Raw genomic sequence first — 17,618 nt, forward strand, 5'->3', positions numbered from 1 at the left:
GAAGGAGATTTCAAAAGACTTATCTTTCCTTGCGGATTAATTCGTGTGACTAAGGGACCACTACTCTTTCTGCACCCAGAATGGCAGGGACCCCTTTCCTACTGTTTTAGGGGCTAACTGCTGATTCTTCATTCGTCTCTTTCTTTATCTTTTCTCTCTGTTTTTTCAGTGCATATCTTTTTGTATCCCTGTGTTGTTGAGTTCATTTCCAGGAAGTTTATGCCAATTCGTTCTCCTGTCTGGACTATGAATATAGTTTTCCAACAGCATCATCATGATGTTTGAGTACTAGCTTTTAAAAATCTGGGTCAATCTGTTAAGTGTGGAGATCTTTCTTGCACACCTGATTTCTAGTGATGAGGTTTTCCAACATATTTATTATCTATTTTTTCTTATTTCCTGGGACTTGCCTATTTCTACTCAGTATTTAACAGACCTGCATTTCTTTGTCTTCTAAAAACATTCCTCCAATAGGAAGCAATATTGTATTCTAGGGTATTACATAAGGGTTCCTGTTGGCTTGAGTGACGCTTCTCCAGGGCAGATTAGGCATTGCTGGACCATCCACATTCCTCTCTATTTTCTTCTCACAAAATAGCACAGATAAAATACATTCCTATATTAAAACTTTCCCACCCACCCCTTCCAGAATGGCCTCTGGCTAGTCTAGTGGTTTTCGCACCCCCTCCAGTCGTACCAGAACACTGCTTTTTCGAAACTCCAATGCATTCTTTCCTTCTAGCTCTTCTCATCTACTTTTGTGCTGCCATGGCAACCGCAAATGCTGCCATAGCACAGAGCACATCAATCTAGAAGCCAGGCCTCTTCACCAGGTGGTGTCTACATGTCAAGGATACCGAAACAAGCAGCCAGACACAGCCTTAGCCTGCTTTCCAATAGGGAAGACAGTCCTTTAAATAAATAGTTCCTCATGTTTCAGTGGATGGTTCCACACTCACACATGTAGTCTGCACCAGCTGGTTTCAAGGGGTTAGTTATTGGGGTTGGGTGTCCTGGGTAGGGGATGGTGGCAAGTAGTTGGTGGGGTGGATATGGTGGCCTCTTCATTGAAGTAAGATTTTATTCCAAAGGGAGACAGTTATGGGAAGATCATGGTTAAGTCATAACAAGAATGAAAACCCAAGATTGGAAATGATCTGGGTGATGGTAAGGTCCCATCAATGCTGGGGTACTCTGTTAAAGTAGATTTCTGAGGGGCTAACAAAAGCCAGCTACTATTTTTATATTTTAGACAGGGTCTTATTCTGTAGATAGGCTGTTCTTAAGCTTACTGTGTAGCTTAAGCTGGACTCAAATCTGTGGTTAGCCTCCTGCTTCAGTATTCCAAGTGGTGGGATTTCAGACACAAGCAACAGTGCTTAGCCAAGAGCCAATTCTTACTGGTAATTGTGAAGAAATGCTAACTTCAGTTTTATGTTACATGTCATAAGAGGTTATGAAGGCGTTTTAACAGGAAAATTATAGGGATAACATGGAAAAAATTCTGGTTTCTGCATATTTACTGGACAGCCTAGATAGAAGTTATGTCTGGGTGAGATGGCATCAGTGAAGGCCACAAACATAAGTAGGATTATCTATCTATCTATCATCTGCCTATCACCTATTTATCATCTGTATATCTTTAAAAATCTATCAATAAATCTATCAATCATCTATTTATGTACATGTGATTTACATACCAATTTATCAATTATCTACCTATCTATCATCACATATTTCTATCTATCTACCATCACAGTACAATGAATCTTTATCTATATATTACCTCCTGATAGTTGTCAACAACTTCTTGATATTTTTTTATGTTCATCCTCATATTTTGGGTTTTTTCATGATTTAATTATATATGCATATGTGTGTCTGTGTGAGTATACGAATGTGTGTGTGTGTGTGTGTGTGTGTGTGTGTTTGTGTGCATATGGGGGCCAGAAGAAGGTGACAGATACTTCAGTGCTGTAGTTTCAGATATTTACACCTTTTAATGTGTGCACTTGGATTCAAACTCAGGCCTAATGATTTTGTAGCAAGTTCTTTTAACTGGAGCCGCCTTTCCAGCCCGTCTTCTAGAGTGACAAAAGACACGAGAAAATGAGGTTAAAAGGCAGAAGGGTTTATTTTAACTCATGTTCGGTCGACTCCATTGACTTTGAACCTATAGTGAGGCTTAGGAAACTAAGAGAGAGGTATGTGCAGGAGGAGACTGCTCCCTTCATCTTTGTCAGGAAGCCGTGAGGGTTTTGGGTTTGGGTCCTAATGGCCTCCTCAAGATTACCCCCCAGTGACCTAACTTACTCTTATTAGACCCCATGTATTAGAAGTTTGCCCACTTCTCAGCAGCACCACAAGCTGTGACCAACTCTTTAACAAATAGGTCTTGGTGGGTATTTCTAAACTATGGTAGATTGGCTAGTAAGTAAACAAAGTCACTTGAATTTTTGTTCTGGAGATAAAGCAGAGAGAGTAAAAAGAGAATCAACTTGGATGAGTAAAATTAACTGTGAAGACTGTCAGTAGACTTAAAGCTATCACTAGGGAGTCGGTGATTGGACTGGTGGAGACAAATTTTGATGGGAGAAAATATAGGCAGCCAGCATGCACAGTGAGCACAGATGTTTCCTTCAATGACTTAACATAAAACTCAATTTTCTATCCGTAAGATGAAGTGCCTAGAAATAATAAAAATAGCCACAGCACTTTAGATGCATACATTACTTTACAGTTTAGAAATACTTTTCCGAATTTGTCTCATTTGAGGGTTACAAATGGCATGGTAGATGGGTGCTTAAGTGTCTGCTGGGTTTATGCAGTTTTGAAGACCTAACACATACTGTGAAAGGCTGACAGGAGCCAGCTCACACAGTCATGAATGTCAACTCCAGGCTTAGTCAAATTCTTGAGCAAAGTCACACGGTTGATTATTGGCAAAGTGTGTGTTTTCTGATCCTACAACATGCACTCTTCGTCTAATCCCTTCCAAACAGAGTTTTGTATTTTCAGGTATCAAGATTGTTACGTCCAGAAGACAGAGTCCTTTAGTAAAAATTTCTAGTTTTTGTTTAAATGCTCCACCATGACTTGTTGCCTGTACATTGGAAACATGAGCTTAAACCCCGTTTCTCCTCATAACAGAGGTGCCGAGGATACAAAACGGATGGTCTGATGGACAGATGTATTATCTAGTGATCATGAACAGTGTGATTTATCCTAGTGCTGAGAGAAATGTAATGATGTAATGGTGGAAGCCTGAGGGAGAGGGATATTTCACTTATGACCCTAAGTAAATCCTGATTGAAGTCATGGTTCTGAGAAGACAAGTCTAGAGGGATCAGAATAACAAAGTCCAGGCATATAGTTTTCTGATGAGCTCACTGTACATGAGGGAAAGCTTGGACTATTTTGAAGACTGAAAGTTAATATATCCTTTATTAGACAATCCCTCGGCTCTATCAATTTTCTCCATGGACTACTGATGACAAATGCATGGCTAACACTCTAATAGTGAAGTCATTTTTCTGAAGTGCAGGTGCTCATCATTGGGGATTGGAAGAATATTCATGCATTCCAAGTATTCAAGGACAAAGATGATTTACATGTATCCATTTAAGAACCAAATTTATATTTTCCACTATTTTCTAGATTATTTGATGAATATAGTTTGTGTCTAATGCTCTTTGTAGCCCTGACACTTAGCATGGTGTCTAGCTTACAGTGATGACTCTGCTCATATTAGGGTGGTCTTGAATTCATTAGTGAAGGGTGATATCACGTGTCAGTGGGTGGTCAACTACTCAAGAATTTTACCTGTATATTATCCTATTTCAGTTCAAGATAATAAACATCACAATTTATTTTAAAGTGAATTAAACTTTTCCTCTAGAAACTGTTTAGAACTAAATATGCCTGCAGATCTACTAAGTGACAAGGCTGATAATCTCTTGGGTTACTTTTAGTTAGATTTTGTGTTAAGAAATTAGGGGTGTTTTTTCCAGAAACATTAGGTTCTTAGAGTAGAGCAAACCATGTCAAACCACTGAAAGGTACTTTTTATCATCTCCGCTGGCATGTCCCATTTCTACACTTGATATAATTAAGATTACATATAATCTGCTTCAGTAGACATCTGCTTGTCTGAAGCATTCAAAAATTATGAAGAAATGTAACACACTTCCTTTATCCTGGAATTACAACATTCGAAGTGTTTTCCCGAGAGATGTGTCAATCAAATCTTGCCTACTGATCTCTGTGGATGTGCTGTCACAGGATTTTGACTGAGTATCTGCTTCCTCTGTGGTCAGTCTAGAGCATTTCCCTCACTGCTAATACATGCAAGCAGATGCAATAATTTTCCTCTGAAATTATTTTAAATCCCTTATGACCCCGTTCTGGTTTAATCATCTATTACCTGAATCCTTCCAAGAATTTATGGTTTATAGAGGGGCTGTGAAACGATTGATTTAGAGAAGTTCATTTTATACAACACTCTGCAAGTTTATTGTTCAGGCAAAAATTAGTAAGCGAAGGGATTGCATTGTCTTCAAAAGGGAAGGCTCAATACTGTCTGAATGTTTCTGCTTCTGAATAGCGGACCATAGGGCTCACGTGAATCAGGCAGGGCATCTCATGGCTGGTTGTTCTTCTCAGCAAATTGTTACACTATCTGTGCTGTAGCACCACAGCATTTATAATCTCTGCTTCTCCTTTCCCATCTTCTTGCTAAAATCAGCAAGGAAACCCCTTCAGTTGACGACTACAGCCCTCCCTGTGGGATTATTGCAACTGTGTAGGCATTTTGATAAGAAGAAGGGACAAAAAGGAGGGAGACATCTGGATTCTTCAAAAGAAGTAGATTCCAAAGATATCAGCATTTCGTTCATTCTCAGCATAACGAGATCCTGCTCATCAGTATATTTATTAGTCATGTGGGGACCAAATGATCCTCCTCACTCCAGAGTGACTTTGACAGTGCTGGGGTAGAAAAGAACCAGAATCTTCTGCTGTCTACTGACCATCTATGTCAGGGACCAGGACTGCATGCTGACTTTAGACTATCTGGTGTTGAATATTGGGGATGTGCACCATCACCCTATTCAAATCGCTTCAGCTCCTTAGGGCTCATTCTCTTTTTAAGCAGGCAGGATATACTTAGGTAGAAAGTAAAGTAAGATGAGAAGTAAATGCAGATTTATTAATGATATGAGTTTCATAGCCAGACAAAGTGGTGTTCTAGTTGAAGTCTTGCCACTGATATGTAACCTAGAGAAAACTTTCATGGGGCTGCAGAGATGATCCAGGCAGGGGTTAAGAAAATTGACTGCTTTTCTAGAGGAGCCAGGTTCAACTTCCTGCACAAACATGGTGGCTCACAATTGTCTGTAACTCCAGTTCTAGGGGATCCAGTGCCCTTCTCTGACCTTCTTGGAAATTGTGTATACATGTGGTTCAGATACACATGCAGATACACATGCAGCCTGAACACCTATGCACATAAACAAAGAGGAAGCTTTCATTAATTTTCTTGCACCAAATTTACCTATAAATGTCAATTTATGTAATTCTGACAACTGAGTACCCAATGGAAATGAAACCTCCCATTCCTTCTGGTTTCCCGAGTTTCCTTTCACCAGTGGTGACTCAAGCATTTCTGGAATGCCTTAATGGAGGCTTTCAAGGCATGGGTGCTGGCTAGTTTTCAATAACTTGATACAAACTAGTGTCACCTGGGAAGAGGGAACCACAGTTCAAGAATTGCCTTCATCAGACTGGCATGTGGCCAAGTCTGTGGGGGCCTTTTCTTGATTAATGATTGATATGGGAGGGTCCATCCCACTGTGGGCAGTGACACCTCTAGACAGATGGTCCTGAGTTGCATAAGAAAGCAGGCTTAGCAAGTCATCGGGGGCTAGGCAGTAGCAGCACTCCTCAATGGTCTCTACTTTTGGTTGCTGTCCTGATTTCTCTTAGTGACAGGCAGTGACCTGGAAGTCTAAGATGAAACAAATTCTTTCCTTTCCAAGTTGGTTTTGGTCATGGTGCTTATCATAGCCACAGAATCAAACAAGAACAGCATGTTAAAATATTTATGTAAACAATGATCAACATGGCAGATAACCCTACGGGTGCAAGAGTGGCAGACATACCTTGGCAGTAACCAACATGTCTGTAGATGGACTTAAGGCCCATTCAATAGGAGGGAAGTCATGCCTGGGACTGAAAACCTAGCCAACCAGCAATAGTGAAGTCATGAATCTTCCAGGAGAATCTATAGCCACTATTTTGTTAAACTGTCACAACTTTTAACTGCACTCTAAATATTTGTTGTTATACCCACAGGTAAGTGTAGTCTTCACTCCTCATTAAGAAAACTTAACTTTGCAACAAATGGAGACCATTACAGAAAACCACAACAAATAAAATTACACAGTGGTGGAGCCTAGAGCCAAGTGCCAATGGAACATCTACAATACCACTCTCACACCCAAGGCTCTGGGACCACTGAAGTAGGGCCGGGTGGGACGATTGTAGGAGCCAGAAGGTCAGGGAGTTTGCTGGGAGATCGTGTCTACTAAGAATGTCAGAAGCTACACCCATAAGGCCTCACCAGCATGACTCCCTAAGCAGGAGCTTAACAAGGATAACACCAATAGACACACTAATGATGACAAGGGAAAGCCCACAAGACCTCACCCCTACATGATGAACTATAGGCTACTAAGGAATGCTGAGACGGGAGAAACAGTCTTCCCCAGGGAAGAGTACTTTAATTGGTCATCCAAAATCAAGTGGTCAGTTCTGAAAACACAACACAAAGTAGCATACAGACTAAACAGAGTACACACACACACACACACACACACACACACACACACACACACACACACGCACACACATACATATATGCATGTAACAACAATTAATGAAAAAAGAGATCATGAATTTTAAAGAGCAGGGAAGGCATATATGTCAGAACTGGGAGAGGAAAAAAGGAAGGGGAAAATGGTGGAATTATATTACAACCTTAAAAAACAAAAGAAAATGTTAAAAAAGCAACTTGTGTAAGAACACTCTTGTCTCAATATGCACCTTACCATGCACATACATGCTTCTGAACACTCCTCTTTTAACTAAAATGGAATTTAGACCCATTTCGTGTCAGCACATTTAGTCCTATCTTCTTCTTTTGCTTACACTATTCTGCTGAATATGCTTGTAACAACACGTCTGCTGAACACGTATGATGTGTGATTAAGTAATTATACCATGGTATATTAGTTTCCAACTGAGTTCTGTAAATAATGCTGTACTGACCCTCTTTGTATACTCATGTTTAAGCTCTCATACAATCGGCTTTTTAAAGTGGATTGCCTATATCAAAGTATGTGGGCATCTGAATTTTAAATAGATTCTCCAAATAGAGTAAATATCCCAACTTCTCAGAATTCCAGGGTCTTGAAAAATCCAAGTGGAAGCAGAACCTAACTCATGGGTTGTCATGAGGATTAATGGAAATAAGATAACTGTCAGTAGTGCTGCTACATGAAACAAGGCTAAATGTAAAATGATTTATGTTCAGATTCCAGATGAACAGCAATAACATTTAGTGTCCAACATCCCAAGTATCACAAAGAGTGTGTTTATGTGTGAATTTGTTGTATCTGAAACTCAAGTGAGGGTAGAACATGGAAGTAGGAGGTGTGGAATTCAAAAATGAAACAGCACAGTCCTAGCTTCTCCTCCAGACAGACACTTTCAATAGAGACTGCACTACGGCCATACCACCCTGAGCGCGCCCCATCTCGTCTGACCAATAGAGACTGCAGAACATGCCAGTAGCGGTGCAGTTTCCATAAGCTACACAAGATGTCCTTCTCTAAGCCCATCACTTCATATCTCCAGTAGACAGTCCTCTGAGGAATGTCACTGATGCCGCAAGGAAGAAGTCCCCAGGAGAAACAAACAGCAATACTCTGTATTTTAAAGAGAAGGACAAATGAGTTTTACAAGGGTTCCTCCATTTCCCCAGTGTCAATGGGCCAGAGAGTACAGCAAAGCATAGCACTGAAAAAAAAAAAAAAAAAAAAAAAAAAAGATCAAATTTTGGCTAGAGACAAAAATGCTACAGCTGAGAAACTTCCAGAACAACATGTACTTGGACCCAAATTAAAGAACAAGCCTTTGAACTCTTGAGCCAAATGACCCAGCAGGGTTGATAGTGTGAGGCGAACTTCACAGTGGCGTAAATATTTACATCTATTTCCAGTCTAGAAAGCAAGTAAGTTGTGTTAATTTTGAAAAGCTGCACAGTGGAGTTCACCTGATGTACTGGGGATGCCTACTTTGTCAACAGTCAGGAGGAGAATGACCAGTTTGGAAAGCAAAGCTGCTTTACATTTCAAGGAGTTTGTTTTAGAAGGAAGGCGGGGCCAGTGTCTTAGTATCTAGCTGCAGGTGGTCTGTTTCTTCAAGGCCTGCCTGGCTTTGGGCAACCCTGACTCACTTGTCACTCAAGGCTAGATCCAATGAACACATCTGCTTCTCCTCACAGGCCATTTGTGAACTTGGTGAAGAATGGGCATGGGACTCCAACGCATACATAAGCTTCAAGGAAAGCTAGACTCTAGTTCATCTCTATTCTGAGCTGCTCATCCTAGGCTGGTAGAATGCCACCAAAGCCACCCTTCCACAGCAGCACTGTGGATACTGTGCAGGCATCTTCATTTTGTCTTTCAGGCAATCTTTTATCATCCATCTTTCTTGTCCTTTTCAACATTGTAACGTTTCCTTTCATTTGTGTTTTACCTATTGTACTTTGTTGCTATCTTCTCATTTTCTTTTTGTCTCTGGTTAAATGGTTTCAGAGACAATGGGAATGCTGTCCCTGAACTTACTAGTTGAGAGTTAGACATGAATGTAGATGGATTTTCTGAGAGATCATGGACATTGTATAAAAGTGGCATCCAGCTGGCATCATGGCATGGTTTCACAGACCTTTAGCCAAGAGTTAGGCATTTGGAGCTTTGTCTTGATGTGTCATTACTCACTGGTATAGCCACAGACAAATTATTTAACCTCTCTGACACCCATATTGCTCATTGATTGTGATGAGTCCCTTGAATTTCCCATTTTAGCAATGTCTGTTCTGGTTCTTCTACTCTATTTTGTGAATATGGATACAACCCTTGATTATAATTTTCATTCTTCTCCATTATAACAAAATATTTCTGTTCTTCTCTCAGACTGCAGCATGAAAAATGGATGAATGTTAAAGTTGGAGACATCATTAAATTAGAAAATAACCAATTTGCTGCTGTGAGTATTCACTATTGTACGACTCAGTCTCAGATTAGAATAACACACATTGAAGTATTTACATGTGTAAATTTAGTAAATCTGCAATAATCTAGAGCCACCACAGAAGTCTTGCCATTATACGTTAGTACAAATTCTCAACTATAAATACTTTAAAAGACTCGACTTTCAGAGATGCAGTGACTTGCATAATGCTGAGGGGCTCTCTCCCTGTTTGTTCCCTTAAGGAAGCTTACACAAATGCAGAACTATTTAAATCAATATGTGAGTTATTTATGTAAATACGAGTTTTAAAAATGTTCCTGAGTACTCTAAAATTGTTTGTTTTCATACACTTTGAGTGCTTTTTCTCAATATCACAATTACTGTTCTTAAACTGCAACCTATTTGAAGAAAACACACTAAAGAGAAAATTCATGTTATAATTCTATATTGATCAAAGGTGAACTAGTGAGGGCTTTGCACACCAAATGCATCATAATTTTTATTTGCAAGAAACTTGTGTTTAATTTCTTAAGTAAAAGTCAGTTCACTCACTAAACATAGACAACTGCAGTTAAAGTCAAATTTAAGGTTATAAAAATGGTACAGATCAGAACCTAAAAATTCAAATTACTGTAGTGATTGTATCAAAATATGTATTAGACCACTTATGAAAATTTTGTGTTGTATGCAATTTTATGAATCAAACTATATTCTTTATTAAAGTTGTGATTTGGGGGTGTGTGTTTCAAAACAGTGTTTCGCTGTGTAGCTTTGAAGCCTGTCCTGGAACTTACTTTGTAGACCAGGCTGGCCTCGAACTCATAGAGATCCAACTGCCTCTGCCTCCCAAGTGCTGGGATCAAAGTTGTGTGCCACCACCAGCTAAAGTTGCAATCTTTTATAATGGAAAACTATGGCCCCAAAGTCTCTTTAAAAGAATAACAACCCAGTTGGGAGTGCTGGACACTCCCTTTCAGAACCAGTCTTCTATCATTGTATTATCAGTGTCTGCAGAGTGCGGAGAAGCATGCGCAGAGGAGCTTCTGGTGGACAAGCCGTTAGTGCTGAGCTCATACTTTAAGTGGCTTATTCTCTGGCAATCTTAAGGTTTTGGAAAATAGCTGGTCCTGCAAACAAAAATAAGCAAGATGTCAGGACAGCCAAAACAGAGGTCTAAAACCCTGTGCCCTGTGGCTTGGACCTCTTAAGCATGGAATAGTCTGCCAGGGTCTCATTCACAATGGATTTACTTTTATTTCATGTGGCTTAAATGACATGTCTGGCTTATTTTCCACTCAGTAAATATTGGGAACATAAACCTAGGAGGTGACACCTGTTAGAAGAAGACCCTCTGTAGGTGGGGTTGAGGTAGATGATTAAAAGAACTAGCTGGTAGTGAAGTGTCTGTTTCCTGTTGCAGTGCCTTCCATGAAACGGGTTCCAGGAGGCAAGCATAAAAATGTATGCTGAATTTTAATTGCTCCATATTCAAATACCTACCTATGATCTGTGGTCCTCACATTGGCCACAGCAGATGATATGGAGAGAATGATTATGATCGTTTCATTGTCATGATGGAGGGATGGCACCAAACACACTCCCAATCCCATGTGTCCCCTCACCCCTGCCCCTGGCAAAGTACCAGGAAGACTCTTTGGTCTGCAGTCCCAAAGCTCAGTCTCTAACTGTGTTATCAGCAAAAAAAAAGATAAGTCTTTAAAAACCTCTCCATTCTTCTCCACTCAACTCTGGTTAAAAGAGAAGAAGAGGACCATAAAATGTTACTACCCATAGTCACACACATCATCACTCCGTTTTAATTGTGAGCTTTGTACAAAATTTGTATTTTGTACTGAAAGTAAAGATAATGTGCATGTTGGTAAGGATGAAGAAAACCCTGGGAGCTCTCAGAGTGGAGCATGCTCACATTGGTTCCATAAATACACCTTCTCCTCCTCTACAGAACTGGCTCTGAGGACTCAAAGATATCCAGTGGATTATTCTTGTTTCCTCTGTTAGGAATACTGCCTTCAGATTCAGTTAGGTACCCACTTGGGTTTTTCTCTTACCCATGGAAGCTGGGGAAGGGGTTTGTGCTGGGAAATGGTGCTTCATCTGTGGAAGACTAGGGGTTACCGAAGTTTGGCCAGGTCCAACTATGCATTTGGACAATTACACTTTTCTTTCCTGTTCTGTATCTCTGCCGTGCCCTCACCACGTGTTGCTCACACTAGCAGCCCACCATCTCTGACAAAAGGATGGCCAGGGCCTAGCAAGGCTTTTGCTACAATTCTCTTGCTTTTTCCTTTTCAGTATTATTGCCCTAGAAAGACTGACTGGGTGCCTATGGCTTCTACAATGTACTCTGCTGGGTTCTGTCAATTCCTTCCCTCCACCACCCTCCTTAACAATAACTGGAGAAACCTCTAAGGGAGCAGTAGGGAAGAGGGAATGAGCAAGGAGAGGAAGGTCAGAGATAGCACTGATGACAATGGAGAGTACAGGAAGAGGCAGCAAGGCTGATATCCAGGGAGATAGAGTAGGAACAGTGAGGCAGGCAGGCTTAAGGTAGGTTAGATGTTCAGTCTCTAAAAAGGGTAACTGCTGGTTGAGGAAATTGGCCACTAGGTGGCAGTGGTACCTTGGTTGCGTGGTCTGAGATCTGCTCCTTGTTTACCACAAATGCAGCTGAATTCAATCAATATTGAACAGGGACATTACATCATTATCTCTATAGAGTTTTGAAGCAAAGCAACATCAGGTACCAAAGGCATCTTTATGTGTGCATTGTAAAGATTTCCAGTTATCCATGATTATAACTAGGGAACTGTAGATTTTGTTTAAGATTATTGTTTTATCCTTAAGATGGAGAGTCACAGCCTCAAAGAGTATTTACTTTTTTGCCATCATGCCTTTTGCATGAACATATGAAACTTAGATGTGTGACTCTGGATCAAGATGAAGCGTCCCTTCAGCCTAGGTGTTTCCTTTTTAGGTTAGGATTAGGTAAGCTTTGATTTGAGAGCAGCATACTGTTGGACACACTCTGTGTGTGTGTGTTTCCATGGGTTTCTAAAGCAATTTCTGCCTTGACTGGCTTCTGTGATGATTTCTTCAGAGTTGGGGAGGAGCCATAGTGACTCAAACACATTTGTTCCTCTAGGAGCTGTCACAGGGACTTAATTTAGACAAAAGAACACTCATAATTTTCCCCACCCTAATTTTAGTTGATAATGCAAAAAAAAAATCTAGACAATTAAATGAGTAGATTGATTTTGAACTTAACATATAAGACTTGAAGATAAAGCAATTGTAATGTTTTTCAAAATAAATGATTTTTAGAGACTTGGACTGTTACTATTCAGACGTAGGTAGAAAATCGTTTGGCTGAAGTTTCTTAGTAAGTTGCTGAAACTTAGGTCAGTCAGTTCTCTTTAGATGAACCCTTCAGAATTATATTTATTTTAAAATGAGAATTTAAATTCGAGGGAAAACCAGTTTCCTCACCTGCCAGAATTCTAATGCTGAACTGTGATGTCCTTTCTGAAGCACAGTGGGCTGTGGAGACGCATACAGTATGGGGTCTGAGCCGTCCCGCCTGCTGCTTTCTGGTCTACCCTCTGTGCTCTCTGCTTGGCCTCGCTTTCTCTTCTCTTTTCCATGTCTTTCTGCTTCCCACCATTTCCTCATCTCCACCTTTTACTTCCTCGCTGCTCTTGTTAGCTTTTATTTCTTCTTTTCTCTGCTTTTCCTCCTGTTTTATTTGCCCGTCCTCCATCTCCGTTGCACTTTCCCTTTGTTGAATTGCTCATATATACCAGCATGTAAGGAGTGTTAATTAGCTTATTTATTGGAAAGAGATGTCTGCATTTCATTAGTGATTATTAAATCCAGAAAAAAAAAAAGAATTTGTATATGACTTTCGAAAACAGCAATAGAAGTCACTAGTGATTTGCATGTTGTCCGGGAGCCCTGTTCCTACCGTGATGACTCAGGGGCATGTCTGCAGGGGCAAAGGAGTGGGAGAGCCTGCCTCCTGCCTCATGGTTGCTAAGGCTCTGTGGCCGTCCAGGATTGATGCAGAACCCTGATTCGTAGAGGTTTCAACAGCTCTGATTCTTAAGTGTCTCTCTGTCGTGGTTTATCAACCAGGCTGACTTGCTGCTTCTGTCCAGTAGTGAGCCTCACGGTCTCTGCTATGTTGAAACAGCTGAGCTCGATGGGTAAGTACTAAATCAGGACAGCCCATAGGCTGCTGTGTAACCCGGATGTCTTCAGAAGATAGACAAATCTTATTCTTTAGTTTCTTGTGAAACACAGAAATCTAAATTGTAAAGTCCTTGGCAGTCGTTTTGAAGCAGTTTTTCTCTTGAATTTATTTGGAAAATACTAACTTTTCCCTCTAGTGTAGTTTCTTCCAAAAACACTACGCAAAACATGTGAACATGAATAATGTCACACTAGGACCATTCAGTGAGGTTCTTTTTAGGGTTTTTGTTTGTTTTAATTTCATTTTCTAAGGAAAATGAGAGGGTGGGAATCAAGGTTCCTGAGAAGAAAGGCTGGTACAGCTGTAAAAGGCAAACAAAGACACAGAGAGACAAGGGAGATGTATATGATGAAGTTTTGATGCTGGCTTTGAGAGCCCAGATACTGACCACCTAGCAGTTACGTTTCAGAGATTCTGTTGTCTGGATGACGCCACTGGCTGCTCACTTTGTATTGGTACTATATCTGTGTATGTGCGAGGCTCAGATGGAGCGTTATAGAATACTGGTGTAGGTATTGGATGAGACCTACTGCAGGACATGACGCCAAGGCTCAGACAGCCAGGTAGCTTGTCAGACGGCAGGAGGCACACTGTTTTAGCCAGTGCCTTTCAAGTCCTTGTCATGTTGAGATACTGGAGCAGTTCAGCCTGTGTAACCCAGTGGATAGGTTCAGATCCAGCTAAAGCGGTGTTAAGAGGAGAATGGGTGGCATTGAAGTCATTCATGTACCAGAAGAGAACACGTTTCAAACCAATTGTCCACTCCATCTCAAGAATCTAGAAAGCTGCAAAATAAACCCCAAATTAAGAGCCAAACCCAACAAGCTATATACATAACAGGACAAAATGAAACAATGGGACACGGTTGGTACTATGAAAAACATCAATTAGTCTACAAACCTCAGTCAAGACTAACAAAGAGCAAGGAGAAAATACACAGCTTAGTGATATCCTTAGCAAATGGGAAATTGACAACACATCCTGAAAACAGCAGCTGGATCGGGAAGACATACTACAAACAGCTGTACACACATACATTTGACAACCTGGATGAAGTGGGCTAGTCCTTAAAACCCACACCATGCGCTCACTATGAAACAGAAAACTCAGATAGCCATATAAGTAATAAGGAAATTGCATTCAAATGTAAGGAATAAAACTATAAGAAATTTAGGCAAAAACATAGGAGAAAAATTTTGGCTAGTCAAAGAATTGTTAGACTGGACATAATAAGAGTTATTACAGAGATACAGAGATGGGCATTTAGCTCAATGGTAGAACACTTCCTTAAGTAGCACAAGGTCCTGGGCTGGTTTCTCTAGGAAGTGAGTGGAGACAGAGAACAGCTCTCTCTGTCTCTCTGTCTCTGTCTCTCTGTCTCTCTTTCACGCACGCACGCACACACACACTCACACACATACAGAGAGAGAGAGAGAGAGAACTTCACCTGAATTATCTTGAAGACATTAAAAAAAAAAAAAGAAAAAAAAGACGATTAAAAACAAGCATCCCTAGCTAGAAAACAGGCAAATGACATTAGTAAACTTGGGTAAAGAGATCACACAGGTAGCAAACAAGCACACGAAAAGCACATTAGTGACATAAAAGTTAATGACACAAGGCTCTCTTACACAGGTCTGTAAGAATGGCTAACATCAGCACGGTGACTGTACCAAAGCTGGCAAGGATTTGGAGAAGTAGAACTCCCTCACTTTACTGGAGGGAACACAAAGTTCAATATTCATTTTGGGAAAATAATGTCAGTTTCTTAAAAAAACTAAACATAAAATTACCACACAACTCAGCAAGTTCAAACTGGACTTTTAATCATAGGAGATAAATGAAATAAATTCAAAAACTCTGTAGCGAATACTTAGCATACATGCATTTCTTCCATCAGAAAAGAAACAACTGGGATATCTTCCAAGTGAATGGTTGAGAAAAACCGGGGCATCGTGGAACTGCTCAGTAACCAAAAGGAATAACTTATTAATAGATACAGGGATTGGGTGGATTCTTCAGAGAACTGTGCCAAGCAAAACCAGCTAGTCCTTAAGGTCACATGGTTTCATGGAAAACAAATTAGTGTTTGCTGAAGAGGGAGTGAGGGAAGTATTCTGGGGAAGCTGGTGTGGCACACTCCCTTTACCACAGTATAGGAGTGGGGGCCATATGTTCACCCCTGGTCATTAGCAGCAGAGTACTATCTAAATATGTGTGGGCTGTTCATGAGAAGAGCAACTCTCTGTGATCTTCCCAGCATGTTGGTTGTGCTGTTCAACATACAAGAGTTTCTTGGATTGACAGAAGAAGAAAAAGAAGAAGGAGGAGGAGGAGGAGGAGAAGAAGGCTGCATTATTTTCCCCACTAAAAATTCAGTTACTGTAAAAGTGGCCATGGCTATCTTTTGCAAACAAAACTCCATAGAGCAGCTGCTGGAGTGATACTGGCCTCCTTTTGGCACTGGTGTTTCTAGTTCTAATGTGTTTTATAACTCATATAGGATGTGTGAGTAGTTTTGGATGAGACCATATTTCTTCCCTTCTGTGTTCTTTTGAATGCAAATGCAAAGCAGACCTCTGTGTTGTTGCACAGATGTGCTGTGGGTGGAATGCCAGTGTCAGAATCCTGAGACACCCAGTTGCTTTGCTGAGATGGTGTGCAGGGTGTGAGTGGCATGGAAGCCACTCTGTGGGTCTCCTCAGTTACGTTTTGTGTGCTGTCCCCACACAGTAGCTTTAGTAAGGAGATGTTGGATTGTTCTGTACAAAAATTCATGTCATCTTTTTCATGTAACAGGGAAACAAACTTAAAAGTTCGTCAAGCTCTACCTGTCACCTCAGAACTTGGAGCAGATATTAGCAGCCTTGCAAAGTTTGATGGTAAGTGCTTTGAATAGGCAAAACAAACAAACAAACAAACAGACAGACAAAAAACAAAACTAAAAGAAGGCAGTGAAACAGCAAATTATCTGAGATTCCATTACATTTCTTTTTTCTTTCTTTTCCTTCCTTCCCTTCCCACCCTCCCTCCCTCCCTCCCTCCCTCCCTCCCTCCTTCTCTCTCTCTCTCTCTCTCTCTCTTTCTTTATTTCAGCTTACTGTTGGGAGAATGTAAAATCTGCAGGCATTAATGACTGTCATTTGTGCTCAAGCTAAAGACAAGCATGGCTTTATTAAGCTACCCCCTAGCTTGTCCTCATTCCCTTCTACCATTCTTTTGCTTCTTGGAGCTTGACACAGACTTCCTGAGGGTGAACAGGTTGGCCTTTTAGTTCCCATCCTAGGTTTGGCTTTTCATTCAATGGCTCTGTAACAAAACTGCTGCTTAGATGACGACACATGATGACAGGCCTCCTGCTTCACAAGCTTCTTTATTTTGTATAATGCATACTGTTTTGAAAGCAATAGGTGTTCTGTGAGAATATCCAAGTTACAGTCAGCCATCAGTTGCCTTAAGTTTTCACCATGGTTTCATCATCATCATCATCATCATCATCATTTTATTCAACCCAGACCTACTTCTTCAGTAGGTCCTTGCTTCTGGCTGTATCATGTGCTAATACTATTTTCTTTAGATCCATGGAAACCTCTAGATACCAGCTGCCTTAGATAGATGTATTTTATGGTTCCATGACCACAAAGGAATTCCTTCTAAAAGTAAAGGAAACGAGATACTACTTGTTTTATGCATCATGCTAAGGAGTCTGAGTCTTTGCTGCCACCTCTCAATAGTCTTTTGAATTACTCTCTTGCAAGTTTGGTTTTGGACACCATTATTTCCATATAGGTTGGTTTGATTTATCAAAGAGTCTTATGAATTTAAGTCTATCCTTCTGAAATGTTTTCTTTGGAATTTACTGAGAGATAATGACGATAAAAGGTCTTGGCAATGCCTCTTGAGTTAAAGGCCAGGCAAGTTTATAATGTGAATTTTCTCCAGCACACATTTCAGAATATATATGGTCTGTGCTTGGCATTTGCTTGTAAATTCTGCCTGGATTATGTTAATATTTTAATCTCTCTTAAATGACTGT

The 17,618-nt window shown here is 40.4% G+C and overlaps 1 protein-coding gene across 1 annotated transcript in view; it reads left to right on the plus strand.

The window, feature by feature from the left end:
* Nucleotides 1–17,618, plus strand: part of Atp8b4 (ATPase phospholipid transporting 8B4 (putative)) — a 165,171-nt gene that overhangs the window by 46,661 nt on the left and 100,892 nt on the right. Inside the window, exons 6-8 of the mRNA XM_051183488.1 lie at nt 9,255–9,327; nt 13,465–13,535; nt 16,382–16,464. Of these exons, the coding sequence (XP_051039445.1) occupies nt 9,255–9,327; nt 13,465–13,535; nt 16,382–16,464 (227 nt within the window). The remainder of the gene's footprint in view (nt 1–9,254; nt 9,328–13,464; nt 13,536–16,381; nt 16,465–17,618) is intronic.

This window comes from Phodopus roborovskii, unplaced genomic scaffold, assembly GCF_943737965.1.
Source record: "Phodopus roborovskii unplaced genomic scaffold, PHOROB, whole genome shotgun sequence".
In the NCBI taxonomy this organism is placed as follows: domain Eukaryota; kingdom Metazoa; phylum Chordata; class Mammalia; order Rodentia; family Cricetidae; genus Phodopus; species Phodopus roborovskii.